Source organism: Camelus bactrianus, chromosome 1, assembly GCF_048773025.1.
Source record: "Camelus bactrianus isolate YW-2024 breed Bactrian camel chromosome 1, ASM4877302v1, whole genome shotgun sequence".
Lineage (NCBI taxonomy): Eukaryota > Metazoa > Chordata > Mammalia > Artiodactyla > Camelidae > Camelus > Camelus bactrianus.
In genome coordinates, this window is record NC_133539.1 from 96,974,692 (window position 1) to 96,990,369 (window position 15,678).

Here is a 15,678-nt window from a genome sequence, read left to right on the forward strand (position 1 = left end):
TGTAGTTAATAATACTGTATTTCATATTTGAAAGTAGCTAGGAGAGCAGATCTTGAAAGTTCTTATCACAAGAAAAAAAAAATGTAACTATGTATGGTAACAGATGTTAACTGGACTTAATGTGGTAATCATTTTGCAATATATACAAATAGTAAATTACTACATTGTACACCTGGAACTAATGTTAGTTATACCTCAAAAAAAAAGTACAATTCTTACTTCTGAAAAAATGAAGTTTACCAGAGTGACACAACATATTTTTAGATAAGTTTACTTACACATAAGTTTTTCCTCCCTATATTTGCCTTCAGACTTAAGAAGAAAAACCAAGTAACTTCTTTCCTATGTAATAATCTTCCCCAAATGTTCACATTATTTTGAAACAGCAATCACTACTGCTGACAGATGTTTTCCAAAATAAAACATACCTAGTGCTTATCGAGGTGGGCAAAATGTTAAATTAAAGGCATACATGGTAAGGAGCCAGCCATCATCCCACCTCTACCACCACACGCAGCTCTTTCAACTTTTTCTTTTTTTTTTTCCAACTTTTCCATTCTTTCTGGGTCAGTAAGTAAAACTATGACTTCCAGTATACCTCCAAAAAATAAATATGTGAACATGCTAAAACTACACTGTAGCAGCGGCCTGTTTCTTCTGTCCCCGGATCAAAGGTCCTTTAGGAGTGAATCAAAACTTTGAAAAGAAATCTTAAATTTAAATCCTAATCACTTTGCAAATCTCTAGTAATACAAAAGTATCTTACTATATGGAGTCAACTTTTGCAATTTAAATATTTTCACACAATACTTTTTTTTTTAAGAGTAATTTTCTAAAAGAAAGAACTTGTATACTAATGAGATCAACTTTCTGTAATGAAAAGAAAGGAAATTTGTCCATGTTAACTATTTCAAAAAGACTCTGTGTCTTTTCAAGTCCATCATGTTTCAGTCTCCTAATTCATGGTGCCAACCATCGCACTTTTCCCTTTTCTATACTAACATCTGCCCCTAATTGTATTCAAATGCCTACTTACATCAAACTTGAGCCTGTCACAAACCTCAACCTCTCACAACTCCTTATTAAAACAGGGCAAAATCTCAGATATTTACTGTTATGAGATAAATATTTGTGATTTCTATTTTTAGCATCCCTTGAACTCACCTTCCTTTTTAATTTACAATAACCGCCCCTCCAATTGTCCTCTCACCCACACATAGGATTGGATCCTGTTTATACAGTAAGACCCAACCCCTTGCCAATATCTGATGTTCCAGAAATGCAAACCTGTCACAAGAAGGTTTGAGCTCCTTCTTTAAAAATGAAGAACTGGGATTTTAAAAAGACGATCTCCAGAAAGATGAACATTTAATCAGAGCTATTGTGGGTAGAGGAGAGTGGTAATCTTTCAAAGGGACTGAGGAGAGGACAGAAGTCACTCTCCAAAGAGGAAAAAAAAAACTGAAATACATTTTACTGAGAAAAGTACAGATGTGAGCAAGAGGAAAAGTGAATGAAGTCTTCTCAGATCTTCCAGTTTTCTATTTCAGCCCATCTTGGGGCACTGCTACATTCCTTCCTTTGGAATATAATACTATTCCTTTAGTAATTATAAATGCATTTCCAAATGTGTTGTTCAAACCAGTTCAAACTGGTTTCTCCACAGGCATGTTAAGAATTTCAACTAATAGTTCCCCCTTTCTGTACCCCTAATCAGGAAGATATTTTGTAAACACCTTTCTAACTGCCAACAGCACTAACCACTCCAACAGTTCAATGATCATTGAAAACTGTATTTCAATCTTTATTTTTTCTTGCTCTGTTTAGTAGACGAGGTAGTAACAGACATTTGTCTGGTGCATCACCTGCTCCCTAAGCGTTTTAAGCAATGAAATCTGAACAAGTTGCTCTATAAACCACATAAGAACAAGATACTCTGAGAGTGAACAGACTAATCCGATAAATGCTTTTTAAAAAAATTAAAACAGTGTTCACACACTTTCAATGAAGGTCAAAATACAGACCAGAACTTTTTTTAAAGTTGCAAAACAGCTCTGAACAGGTGTAAGATTCTCAGGTTTAGGAACTGTACTATATGAAATCAAGTGAGTTCCCATTCCAGCTGCCTCACTCTTGGAGCACTACAGTGGCCATTGTAGTGAAAACAGACACGTACAGAAAATATGCCTAACACGGCTTGTAAGATTCCCGGCTTCTTCACTGAGTTTATTCCAAAGAGTTAATAAACCTGAAATTCAATTAATGATCTGTTTTTATTCTCTTCATTCTTTGTGTCATATTCTTGAGGTCACTAGTTTCTGTATACCTTTGGCATAACATTTTAGGAAATCTTTGCTGCAGACTGTTCCACAAAGAATTTATAAACTGTGTAAGTTCCTCAGCTCTTCCTGAGAAAGGAATTTTCTCTCTTTACTCTGGAAAGCATTTCTCATTAACAGATTTATAAGGTATGTAGCCACTCAGTAAAAGTGACTTAATAAAAGCATCCAACAAATGATGACTTATCTGCAATCTGCAGGAATTTTTGTCTCATCTTAAAATATTTTATATGACTTCATGTTTTTACGATTTTCAATTCATTTTTAAAAATTGAGGTATAAATCACATTCCATAAAAGTCATCCTCAGTGCACTTTTAAAAGTTGTTAAAGAGTGATTAAAAAAACATACGTATAACATATTCTATTCTACACTAATTCACTAGCCAATCTAGAGACGTCTCTTGGCTGCTTTACTGCTTTCTTGTTTGCTTTATACTTTTACCTGTTGGTTGTGTGTAGATTGACTTCACACAACACTAGAATAAACTCAATAAAAAAAACTAGGAATCTTAGAAAACCACCAACAGGAGTATTAAGCATGTGTCAGCGAATCAAAGCAGCAGGAAGAGGACTGGGAATAATACAATGAATTCTGAAAGTTTAGCCTCACCAGTAGGGATGGAGGCCAAGTCAAGAAGGTCACTGAGAGCAGAGTATGTTCAAAACTGAATTGCTACATATGTATGTACGTGTATGACTGAAACATTACGCTGTATACCAGAAATTGACACAACACTGTAAACTGATTATACTTCTATTTTTAAAGTTAAAAAAAAAAATCAAACTGAAGTGTTACATGTATCATATTCTATGCCTAACAGCTAACAAATGGAAGCAGAAGCCAACCAGGTAAAAACTCGTCTGAAAGGAGTATCAGGAAACACCAATTTATATTCCATTAGGAATTTTGTTATGTCCAGGCCAAACATAGTGGACTACCACAGGATTGTACTCATTTTTTCAATAAATATTGACTGATGGTAGGTACTGTTTTAGGCTCTGGAGATAAAGCAGTAAGCAAAACAGACAAAAATCTATGCGTTTCCGGTGCTGACAACATTCTAATGAGGAAGAGAGTAAGCTGGTTAACAGTCAAGTGGAGAGGATACAGTTCACCAATTGATAATATCTGAAGCCGTTTCTCTTGTTTTGCTTGAGAAATAGGGGGAAAAAACACTTGAGGGACTACAGAAAAAAATGTAACAAATTGAAAGAGCAGAAACAGTGAATAAATGATTCAAAATAAGAGCTTATATCCAAAAATATTCTGCAAGAAGAAGAAAAGAATTATAAAAGAGATGAAGACTGTAAGAAATCTCAAAACCAAAATGCAGAATTAAAAAATATATCTTGAGGCCCTGAAGAAGAAAATTCATGGGTGGAAAAATGAATCCGTGATAGAACATAAATAATAAACAAAAATTTTTGTTCCTGTATGACTGAAGCATTGTGCTGTACAACAGAAACTGACACACTGAAAACTGACTATACTTCAATAAAAATATATAAAAAAAAAAAGACAGAAGATATGAATAGTATCATTAACTAAAGATTCCATAAATACATCAGGTTTTTTTTTTCCCCTATAGAAAACACTCTGAGACCACAGAACATTTACAACAATTGACCATCTATGTCAGGTCACAAAGAAAGCCCAATAAGTATGGGGAGGAAGAATACTGCCTGCCACCTAGGTAAACAAAGAATGTTGCAGCCATCAACCACTGCAGACACCCACAAATGTGCAACATGAGGGAATTCAAGACAGAGAAAAACAGGATACTGGCCCTAGATAGTTAAGATGCTTATCAAAAGAATGATTTCAATAAGCCCAGACTCTTGCATCTTCCCATACTTAGGAAAGTTGTAAATCCATTACCTTGAGATGCCTGGTTTTCTTTAATTAACAGTAATCTTCTGATGTTCCTACTACCTGTTTTTTTTGCAAAATCTCCTATATATCCTGGCTTCTCCCTTACCTGTTCGTAACAGTCCCTCAGGGTTGAGAGGCTGTCTCCCAGGCTTAAGTCCTCCGTGCGTTCACCAAATAAAACATAACAGCTAATGACACATTCTCTAATTATAGTGCAATAAACTGAAAGAATTTTAAAACCGAATACACTTCAAGATCTTCTAGTAGGAGTATTAACCAGTTTAACTACGTCAAAATTTTAAATGTGATACCCACTGACATAATCATAATATTTTATATCTATGGATTTAGTTTTTGGAAATAACTGGACAAATACACAGTCACCTTAAAGTAATTTTATGAGAAATTATGACCAACCTAAATGTTAAGCAAACTAAAGATTTAGTGGCTTAAGTAAACTGCAGAATACCCATCTTACAGAAAACTATGCCTGTTCAAAAAAAGCATACAACTATGAATTCATTAATATAAAATTATATAATATAGCATGTATCTGTGTAAAGAGTCAGCTTGAATGAAGTTCTTCAAAATATTATTAGAACGTTCCAAGGATTTTTCACTTTCTTCCATGTATTTTTTTATTATTTTTACAACAAACGTGTTATTTCATAGCCAGAAAGCTATTTTAATTTTTTTTACACTGAAAGTCAGTAAGTAAAGTTTTCAAAGATTTATTTACTGAAGTTCCTATTACAGCATTAAAGACAATACAAATAATAAATTACGACAACTAGCACTTGATAAATGGTAGTAGCAGATACACTGTGCTAGGTGTTTTAACTGATTATCTAACTCCAGCTCTCCTCATTTCCTGTCTCCTCCCCCTCTCTGCTGAGTCAGGCTGCATTTGCATATGTTCTTCCTTTAGCTAGAAAAGCTCACTCTTTGTATCTCCTGATGGAGTTCCCCATACCCTTTAAAATTTCATTTCCTCCTCTGCAAAGCCTTCCAACTCCCTCAAATAGGTAATCTTTCTTTCCTCTGGGTTTTTAAGACCTCTTTTAGAGGTCTCAAAATAGAATATTTTACTGTAATACTGTTTACAAGTCTGTTTCTCTCACCAGACAACTGGTTTTCAAATGTTAATGTAAAAATCAAATTCATATCTTCCTAAGAATTGGACAAAACAGGAAAACAAGTAGCAGGAGAAAAGGGGCATAAAAAACAAGGACTTGATTATCGGCAGTTCTTGCTAAACCTATGTGGCAAGATTTCTTCCTCACCAATCCCAGGCTGTGCGCCAATCAAGGTAAAGTATGTGAAAACACGGTTTCCCATTTTGGAAAGCAGGGAAGGTGACAATCAAATGAACCAGAGGGCTCCAATGATACTCTTAAGTGACAAAGATTGAAATGAAACGCACACGCATGCTTTTACTTTTTTATTTTAAGCTTCAAGAATATTAGAGGTAATCAGAATGCAACCAACATCCTCATTTTACAGATGAAAAAATTGAGAGTTAAAAAGATTAAATAATTTCCCAAAAGTCATTCAGAAGATAAAAGGCAGATCAAATAAGAACCTAGGCCTCCAAACTGCTAGACCAGTAAATGCTCAGCTTCCCAGTAACGATAGTATTCAAAATTTATGAGGTGATTTATGAGGTTTCTAAATGATACATTAAAGTTGATTTCCACCACTTATCTTAGTGACAAACTGTAAGGAAACAATGTTTCAGTTTTCTATAAGAGGGATAAACCTTTAAAACCATTCATATTTTACTTACATCTAAAAGCTTTAGACTAAAGTACTTCATTCATTATTAAGAAGAAAAACTATTATGTGCACAGTATTCAGTTAGATACAGCAGTTATTTATTGCTTAAAATGGTTAAAAAAAAACTAAATGGTGACTAAATTCTATGTAAACATTACAGAACTTAAAAAATCTATCAATGGCGGGGCAGCAGCCACCATTTTATTTGTTCTCTAAAGCGTTCTACTACTACTCTGCCACCTGATCAACTTCTTATTACTCTTTTATTCCACTGATTCCAAGAAGTACATTCTTCCTATTTAGCATCTTTTTTTAAAAAAAATCACGATTTATCTTATAATTATTAGCATCACAAATTAAATGGCTATTTTTTTTTTCCTTCTGAGTGGTATATAAAATAATGGTGTATCTTACAATCCATCATATCTTAGGTTTGGAGAAATATAACTGTTATTTAAGTTTTTAGTTACAGTTATTGTGGCTATTTTGGGGAGATGAAAATCTCTTTCTAGGATTTTCCCCTGACTGCTGTGTTTTCAGTTTTAAAAATTCAGGATTCCTTCTCCTCCCTCTCACCAAAAAAAATAAAATAAAATAAAAAAATAAAAATTGTCTCCTTTAATTCTTTACCACTACAGTGAAAGGTACAGTACCGCTCCAGAACTCAGAAGTCATCTTTGACACCTCTCACTCCACATCACCTCTCTGTCCCCTCAAATATGTAATCACCAACAAAAACAGCTAAATTTATCTCCTAAGGATCTCTTAAACCTGTCCTTTTACTTCTGCCACGACCTTCCTATTCCAAGTGCCACTGTCTCTTGCCTGGGCAATTCCAAGAGTCCCCCTAAATGGTCTCCCCACTTCTATTCTTTGTCCCCTGTAATGTCTTTTCCACAGTGACACTGATTTTTCCTTAACATAGCCAGCCACACCTTCCAGGCTTTATGCCACCTTCTCTTTGGTCTTTGAGGGCTAAGCCTTGGCCTCAAAAAATTATGCTCTCTCCTACTACAAGGCCACTAAATAAATCTTATCCTTCAAATCTCAGTTCAAAGTTCATTTCCTCAAGGAAACCATCCCTGAGTCCCTGACTTGGTCTCTCTCATGCCATATTACTTTCCAACAGCACTAAACACAACTGTAATTTCATGTGTTGTCCATGGATTAACAACTGCTTTCCACTCTTGCCTTTAACATCCATGAGAGCACTGAACTGAATTCCCAGCACCAGGCAAAGCACCTGCACAGAGCTGGTGCTCAAAAATTTGTTGAATATACAAATATTGTCTAAGTAACTAACATGATCTCTATAACTTACAATTTCTCGGATTTCTCCAATTCAACATTTTACTAATCCTGATCAGTACCAGATCTTTATTTTCTTGCCTCCATATCATGAAAGTAAAGGCTAAACTGGTATAAATTTAAATAAAAATCTGTTCTTCTAGTAGTTGCTTCATTTACCTTTTAAAACTGCATTTAGAAATTGGTTGTCCTAAGATTATAGCAGTGGATTCTTAAGTTAGCAAAAATTGGAAAATCCTGCTATACTCTGCTTACATGTTGAAACCCTAACTTTATTTAATCTACTATTCTAAGTAAATCAATTGTCAAATGTTCAAATAAGTATTAATCATAAAGAGCTGTAGCCAGTAATCTCTTTACACTGCAACAAATGATGAAATGCTACAGGCCTGATTACATGTCAAATCACATATATGGGGAAAATCATGCATACAGATATGTCAAACAGTATCTGTCAGAATATATTTACACATAAAAATCACAAGAAAGAAAAATGTGACACGTGAATTTTATTTTAAGATCTGATTAGAGAACTTCATTTTTTATGCTCAATGCTTAAACGTCCAAATAAGTAGTATAAACTTTCCCCCAAATATGCAATCAGTATCGTCAAACTTATCTAACTCAATTGCTCAATCAACTGACATAATAAACTGAACACTCAGGTACATAAAGTAATACTGTGCATCTCTGTAGGCTTTGCGGGGAGCCGTATCTGTCTTCTTCACCATGGTATCTTTTTTTTTTTTTTTTTTGAGTAAAGGTAATTTAAAGAGTAAAGGTAATTTAATATTTTTTTTGAGTAAAGGCTATATAGAGTGCTGACTGTTTCAGAAGGCAAGAGAAAGGCCACGAGGTGTGGGGTTTGAGTGCTCAGGTTAAAGTAAAAGTAGATACACACTCCATAGACAGAGTGTGGGCCGTCTGTGAAGACGAGGGAGTGAGAGCCGCCTTTACCACGATATCTTTAGCTCTGGGCACAAGCAGGTATTGAATGAGTATTTACTGAAAAAATACATGAATGCAGAATTGGAAAGTTTGTTTTACTCTATTTTGTATACTTGATCTCTATCCCTTCAGTTCCATATATGTGTTGTGTTATTTTATTTTATTAGCAATAACAAAAGTGGCACAATTAACAGATAATATCTTGACATAAAGTTAAAAAAAGACTACTCATAATAAATACAAAATAATAACGGACAAAAGCAATTGAAAGGAAAGTAAAAATAGTTCTCTCCTTTGTTAACGTTGGTAGTTAATGAAAAGTCGCAGGAGGATTGCTACAGCTTAGTGGTAGAGCACATGTTTAAGATGCACAAGGTCCTGGGTTCAATCCCCAGTAGCTCCATTAAAATAAATAAATAAACCTAATTATCTCCCCCTCAAAATTAAAAAAAATTAAAAGTTGCATTTTTTAAGCACTTAGATTTCAAATGGAATAAAAAGAGTTTTCACATATTTATCTTCAATTGTCTTAGCTTCCTCTCCTTTCCCAAACTTGTAAATGAATGCCCAAGAGATTCTACCAAAACCAGAAACCAAATATTCACTTTACTATGTACCAATTAATCTCTGGGGGGAAAAGCAACAAACAAAAGCTAAATGTACCTGTATTTGGTAGGGCATAGGGCATGTTTCCCATCTACAGAGGGAAAAAAAACAGTGAAGCACTTTTGTATGTAACATGCTCAGCGTGACTAAAAGAGAATACTTTTAAGACTTTTGGGACAAGTTTGTACTTTTGCACTTAAAAAAAACAAAAACCAAGTATCAAAAAAGTTCAACTGACGTACTTAAGACTTTTTCAAAAGTTGTATTTGAAGGACTGAATGCCTTTCCCTATAACTGTTAACACATTTTCTGAATTTTGATAAGGTACATTTGTTACATTATAGTGACAAGTATTCCAATACAAGCAACCGTAAAAGAAGAATATTTTGGAAAAGCACAAGTGAAACCATAGGAAATAGAAAATTACATAACTTGAGAAATGCAGTCTTTTTTTTTTTTTTAACTATTTAAACCCAAAAGTATCACACTTTATCTAACATTATTTACAGGTTGGTAAAATGACTGTCACTTTCTAATGGAAAAAATATATATATATGGGGAAAAAAGTCAGAATGGTCAAGCTATAACTTCCATTTACAGTATCATATGAAAGATGACATACCATGATATAATGCCGGCACACACAAACAGTACAGGGAGCTTTTTTTTAATCAGAAAGTAATTGCAAGGTTTTTATTTTCTCTACTCAAAAACAAATACTTGCCATCTTATTTTCTGACTCTCTTTAAACATTACTTAAATTGATTTAATTTTAAAGCTTTGCTCAGTCCTTAAGAATTAAGCAAAAAACTGGTTGAGTAAGCAAAAAAATCTAAACTTTAGTACACATAGCAATACAAGAAGTTTGAAAAAGCTGATTTTAAACGCATTATGGCGAACAGCAATATTCCAAAGTATCCGGACTCTTAAGATTTACTAATCTGACCATCCTATCCTGAACAAACGTCATCTTTCGAGATACAGAATTCTAATTTCCACAATTTTACAATTTTGGTTTCTTGTGGGGCTTTACTGCTCTGCTTCTAACACTTAACTAGGTAACAACAAAATCACTTACAGAACATTGTCGGAAACTGTCGGGTTTAGGGGGAAGGGTAATAGTTTTTCTCTACTTCTCTGAATGCAGAAGAGAGTTGAAAGGCAGAAAGAGATGCCAGGACAGAGAACTCCAAGGAGGCGGGTGTAAGGGTAATGGGGGAGAAGAATCAGTCGTCTGGGAGCGAACGGTTGTCAGAAGAGCAATGTGCTCCTTTTCAAAGACATTTAGGAAATTGCAAACGGAAAATCATCCTCCCCGGACCTATCCACGCCTATCAGCTATCAGAATCCCTACTCCCTCACTCAACAGTCACCCCCGCAGGTCCTGGAGAAAAAGGCGTCTGTCCTTCGCGGCCCTCCAACGACCCGAGTTAACCTCCACCTAGCCCGCCAGCGAGGCCGCCGGGCACAACCCGCGGAAGGCGGAAGGAAAAGTGAACTGAGTGACAAACGCTGGAGCTCCTCCGCCGACACTGCGCCGACTCATGCCCACCTCCGCAGGCAGCCGGGTGGCCATGGCGTGCCGCCGCCGACCGGTCCTCCGTACTGACAAGTGTCCCCACGTCTTCGCCTTTCAGTATTAACCTTCTCCTGCTCTCCTTCCCCATTCCCTCCATTCTAGGAACCAAAAAAGATGTGGGCGGTTGTGCTTGGAGGCAAGGAGGGCGGCCTGGCCGACCCCGGGAAGAGCCGCGGAAAAGGCAGGCAGCAAAAGGCCGCGGACACCGTTCTTCCGGGCCAAGGAAGGTTCAGCCTTCTAGGCCGCGAAGCCAGGGCCTCGCGTACTGAGAGGTGCCGAGGAGAGGCGCCGTGGGGCGGCCCGGGCCCGGCGAACATACTCACCAAATCTGGAACTTGAGCAGCGGCCCCGTGGCGTACTGCATCTTTAATCTCTTGCTAGGCACGCCGCCCAGGTTGGCCGAGGCATCGCTCCGGACCACCGCCGACGCCGCCACCAGGAGAAGTAGCAGAAGTCTCATCTTAAACGAGCCAGCCACTTCGGCCGCCCTCACACTGAGACTGCAGTCAGCCCAAGGCCGAACGGGAGCCGCGAGCCGCTCCCTACCGCGCAGGCGCGATCTGCCAAGGTCGGGCGGGGAAGCAGGAATGCGCCTGCGCTTCCCGGCGCCAGCGCACGCTCCGGGAGAGAGAGCTGACCCTGTTACGCGGTCCTGACCCACCATCTTGGATGTGTGAGGAGTCTCTGGGATGGAGTGAGATGAGCAGGGAGGAAACGAAACAGCTGGTGGGATGTTAGACGAGCCTGTTAATTATAGCTCCTGGTACACTTGGGTTGTACATACAATTTCATGTAATTCAGACACTTAGCTCCTTGAGCCATTTAGGAATACCTATTTAACAGCTTTGATTCAGGTGTGGGGATAAAAGAGAAAGCCCCTGCCTTCCAAACAGTAATGCTTCACTGTTGGGAGGGGCGCGCGCGCTCTGGCCTTTTCTTTGAACTTGCAATAGTGCTCTCTCCTAAAAGAATATTTTTTTTAAAAAGCCTTTTGGAAAATTTCAATCATATAGAGGAACGGAATAATGACCTTACTCATTAATGACCTTTAACAAGTATTGGTGTTTTGACAATCTTGACCGTAAACAGTATAAGCTCTAATCACTTCTCCCCCAGGGAAGAGAATGTCAGACGTATCACTTCATCTATAGATATTTAAGCATGTAGCTTTAAAAAATAACTAATCTTTGAGGGAAAGAAAAACTGACCTTGCCATTATCCCGCTTGAAAAAAAATTATTGCTTAATACCGAAATATCTGGTGTTCAAATTTCTCTAGTCTTAATAAATATTTTTGTATTGTTCATTTGTCCAAATCAGGACCAAAATAAAATTAAATCATTGCCATTGGTTGATATGTCTTTCAGGTCCCAACAATGTCTTTAAGGTCAAGAATATAATAGGAATTGAAAAAGTTTCATTTATTATTTATTGCAGCTATGCAGAACACAGACCACAGGGAATCAGTGGGAGTCTCAGTAATTATAGTATCTGAGCCTTGAGTGATTTATGATTTGGGGAAAAGTATTGGGGGTCGCAATGGAAAATTTAACCATTTTTTAAAATAAAGCCTCAGAATTAATAAATATTGGTCATTCTGGATCACTGAACACAAGTATTGCAATTATGAAATACTTCAGCTATGAGTTCAAGAAACATTTGAAAACGAAGTTCTCAGTAAGTGTGTATGCCCATAGTTCCTCATACCCAATAGCTTGAGTGCAGTGCATGATCACAAATTGTTTCCTAATTTAAGGAACATTTTACAATAGTTTTTAGCTCACTTAAACTTTAAGTGACTAAAACAAATCTATATCTTAGGACAGAAGAACTGCAAAACCAAAATCTTAAAAATGTTTTCAGTAGTCACATTGATTTTTATTTTGTTTGTATTATTATTTGAAACAAATTCCCCTAAAAAACTGAGTTCTTCTGCCAAGGTTCTGAGTAACCTCTCTATCCAAAACTGTATTCCCTTTCTTGTTCCACCTCTGTACCCTTGAGGATTGCGAAGTATCAAAGAAAATCAGGAATTAAAACTTAGCAGAAGCCTGCAGGGCCTTTCCAGGTACAAAAGCCCATCCATGTACACTATTTCTTGTTTGTAGAAAAAAGGCTTTAGTCTCCTAGGCCTTCCCCAAGTTCCAAAGGGCAGACTCAAGGAGTTACTAATTAGAGAAGTGAGGGAATGCAGAAACAAAGGAAATCAGTCAAGCAAGAAAAATAATACCTTAAACTGTAGAGTCACAGGACTCCTAGTTCTTCCTGAAGGGACATACATAACAATCTGATGTATATCTCTGTGTTATCCTGCAGAAACTCAGACCCCTCCCAACCAGGTGGAGGACGGTGACTACATGCTGATCACTAGTACATGGACCCCAGACAGGTTGGAACCAGAAGGTTGATGATTAAGATTCCCAAAACATCACCCTGACGACCAACCAACCAGAAGAAAGTCCACAAGCTGATGACGCACCCTGCAACCCTCATGGCTAATGCTGCCTTTAAAAATCCTTTCCTGAAAGCTGTCAGAGAGTTCAGGTTTTTTGAGCATTAGCTGCCTATTCTCCTTGCTTGGAGGCCTGCAGTGCACACTGTACTTTCCATCACCACAACCTGTTGTCATTGGGTTGGCTTTGCTGTGCATGGGGCTAGTGGAACCCAATTTGGCTCAGTAACATACTCTAAGACTGTTGCATGTAATGTGAAATAAAGCAAATAATTGATTATATTGGCATCGATAGGAATGGAACTTTTTGGAGTAGAAGGAAACAGTTTTAAGTTAGTGTATTAAAAAATACATCATGAGAGAGCATTTTTTAATTAAAAAAACTATTAGAAATTCTTTGCAACAATGAATTAGAAATGTGATTATTTCAATAGAATTTGATACAATTTACTTCATTAATTTCTCAACAAACTTAGAAGGAAATTTCTTTAACCTGATAAAAGGCATCTAACAAAAAGTGCAAACATCATATTTAACTTGAAACATTAAATTCTGAGGAAATTCCCGTTTCAGTCAGGAACAAGTTAAGCATTCTGACTCTCACTGCTCATATTCAGCATTGTGCCAGATTGTATAACTGTGCACTAGTGAATTTAGTAAAACATGAAGAAGAATTAAAATGGGTAAGTACTACAAAGAAAGAAACAAAACTACAGCTGTTTGCAAACAATATGATTATATACGTAGAAAACCAAAAACAATCAATTGAGAAATTTTGAGTATAGCAAGGTTGTTGGATACATCACAGTTTACAAAAATCAATAATTATCCTTTATCAACAATTTAAAAATGTAATTTTTAAGAAGGTACCCCTTGTGTTCGCAGCCGCCGCCGCGCCGCCACCGCTCTCCAACTCCAGGGCCGCCTCTAGCTTGCCGAGCTCCACCCGAAGGAGAAGGGGAATAAGTAAAGAGGTCGCTATACCGTGGCTCAGACAAAGCAGACCGCCCGGAAATAGACCGGTGGTAAAGCACCGAGGAAGCAACTGGCTACAAAAGCGGCTCGCAAGAGTGCTCCCTTTACTGGAGGGGTGAAGAAACCGCATCGTCACAGGCCTGGTACCGTGGCACTCCGGGAAATTAGACATTATCAGAAGTCCGCTGAACTTCTGATTCGCAAACCTCCCTTCTAGCGTCTGGTGCGGGAAATTGCTCAGGACTTCAAAACAGATCTGTGCTTCCAGAGTGCAGCTATTGGTGCTTTGCAGGAGGCAAGTGAGGCCTATCTGGTTAGCCTTTTTGAAGACCCCAACCTGTGTGCTATCCATGCCAAATGTGTAACAATTATGACAAAAGACATCCAGCTAGCACACCACATATGTGGAGAACGTGCTTAAGAATCCAGTATGATGGGAAACATTTCATTCTTTAAAACAATCAAACAAACAAACAAACCTCTTCTTCCTGTTATTGGTAGTTCTGAACGTTAGATATTTTTTTCCAATGGGGTCAAAAGGTACCTAAGTATATGGTTGCAAGTGGAAAAATGGGGACAGAAATCAGGTATTGGCAGTTTTTCCATTTTCATTTGTGTGTGAATTTTTAATATAAATGTGGGGACATAAAGCATTAATGCAAGTCAAAATGTTTCAGTGAACAGGTTTCAGCAGCTCAACTCTACCCATTCTTCAAAGCCAACTCACTGTATGTTCAGTGAAGTCTATCTTCAGTGCTTCCTGCTCTCTGCCCCTGAAGCACTCAGCACTGACCGCCTACTTATTATATTTTGTTGTAATCAGTTATTACTACGTGAGACTCTTCTCCTCTTAGCTGAGCCTGGCAAGGGCAAGGACTGTCATTCTTCCTTGTAGTCCCAGTCATCATGGATTTCTTGAAATAATAACAGTAAGATGAGAACAAATAGTATCAGCTACTGTCTATCGAGTGCTTACTATATACAAGGTGCTATTAAGGGCTTTACCTATGTTAATTTATTAATTAATTACCAACACAGAGAAAATAATGTTTGAATGTGTGCATGTCATGGATGGTTAAGATTTTAAACAGTTAAGAAGAGAAAATAAACAAAAGCCAAGAGAGGGGTCACTGCATGACTGCTGTGCTGAAGGGGAGTTCCACTAGGGGATGAATGGGAAACCAGACTGGGAATGTAAGTGAGGTAGATTGTGGAAGACCTTGAATGCCAGGCTAAGCAGTTTAAACTTTTTTCCTATAGAAAGTGGGAGCTATTGAAGATTGGCAGCCTTATCAAAGCATTTGTCTTAGGAAGACTGATACAGTAACTGTGTGCATAATGATTGAAGTAAGGAGTGTCTCAAGGTAGGAAGTCATATATAACAGGAGACAGTAACTGCAGAACAATCATTACAAACCACCTGACAGGAGCACAAAACAGGGCACAAGGAATAATTAGACTTGGTGAGTTTTTGAGGAAAGTCTTCTTCAAGAAGATCACTGCAGGGTAAGAAATATCTCAACTGGGAACAATAAGATGTGCAAAAGTAGGCAAGTGGAGAATCTCATTAATCCTAGGTTTCCACTGCTGGGGCTCAGACGTGGGGGGTCTGGCTGGCAGACAGACAGATGTGTATCTGGACGTGGGTGGGGGGACATGGAATGCATCCTTCTGGGAAATGGTGCATTTTGAGAGAAGAAGGAGCCAAACAACAAGAGCCCAGGCAGCAACGGAGCGCAGGTCTCTGGGAGAAAGATGATTCCAACACCAGCATAAGGACAGTCACTCAGATTGTATCCCCATCCCAGCCCAAATAGATTT

General features: G+C 37.7%; 1 protein-coding gene and 1 pseudogene across 2 annotated transcripts in view; one reads left to right on the top strand and one right to left on the bottom strand.

The window, feature by feature from the left end:
- The window catches only part of SELENOT (selenoprotein T), a 32,438-nt gene extending 21,442 nt beyond the window's left edge, over nucleotides 1-10,996 (bottom strand). Inside the window, exon 1 of one of the 2 annotated variants that reach the window (XM_045514454.2) lies at nucleotides 10,755-10,996. In XM_045514454.2, coding sequence (XP_045370410.1) covers nucleotides 10,755-10,891 — 137 coding nt within the window. In that variant the 5' untranslated portion in view covers nucleotides 10,892-10,996. The remainder of the gene's footprint in view (nucleotides 1-10,754) is intronic. The other variant, XM_010951976.3, reaches the window with a different exon arrangement.
- Nucleotides 10,997-12,900: 1,904 nt separating this feature from the next.
- Nucleotides 12,901-14,366, top strand: LOC105066703 (histone H3.3A-like; annotated as a pseudogene).
- The last annotated feature ends 1,312 nt before the right edge of the window (nucleotides 14,367-15,678 follow it).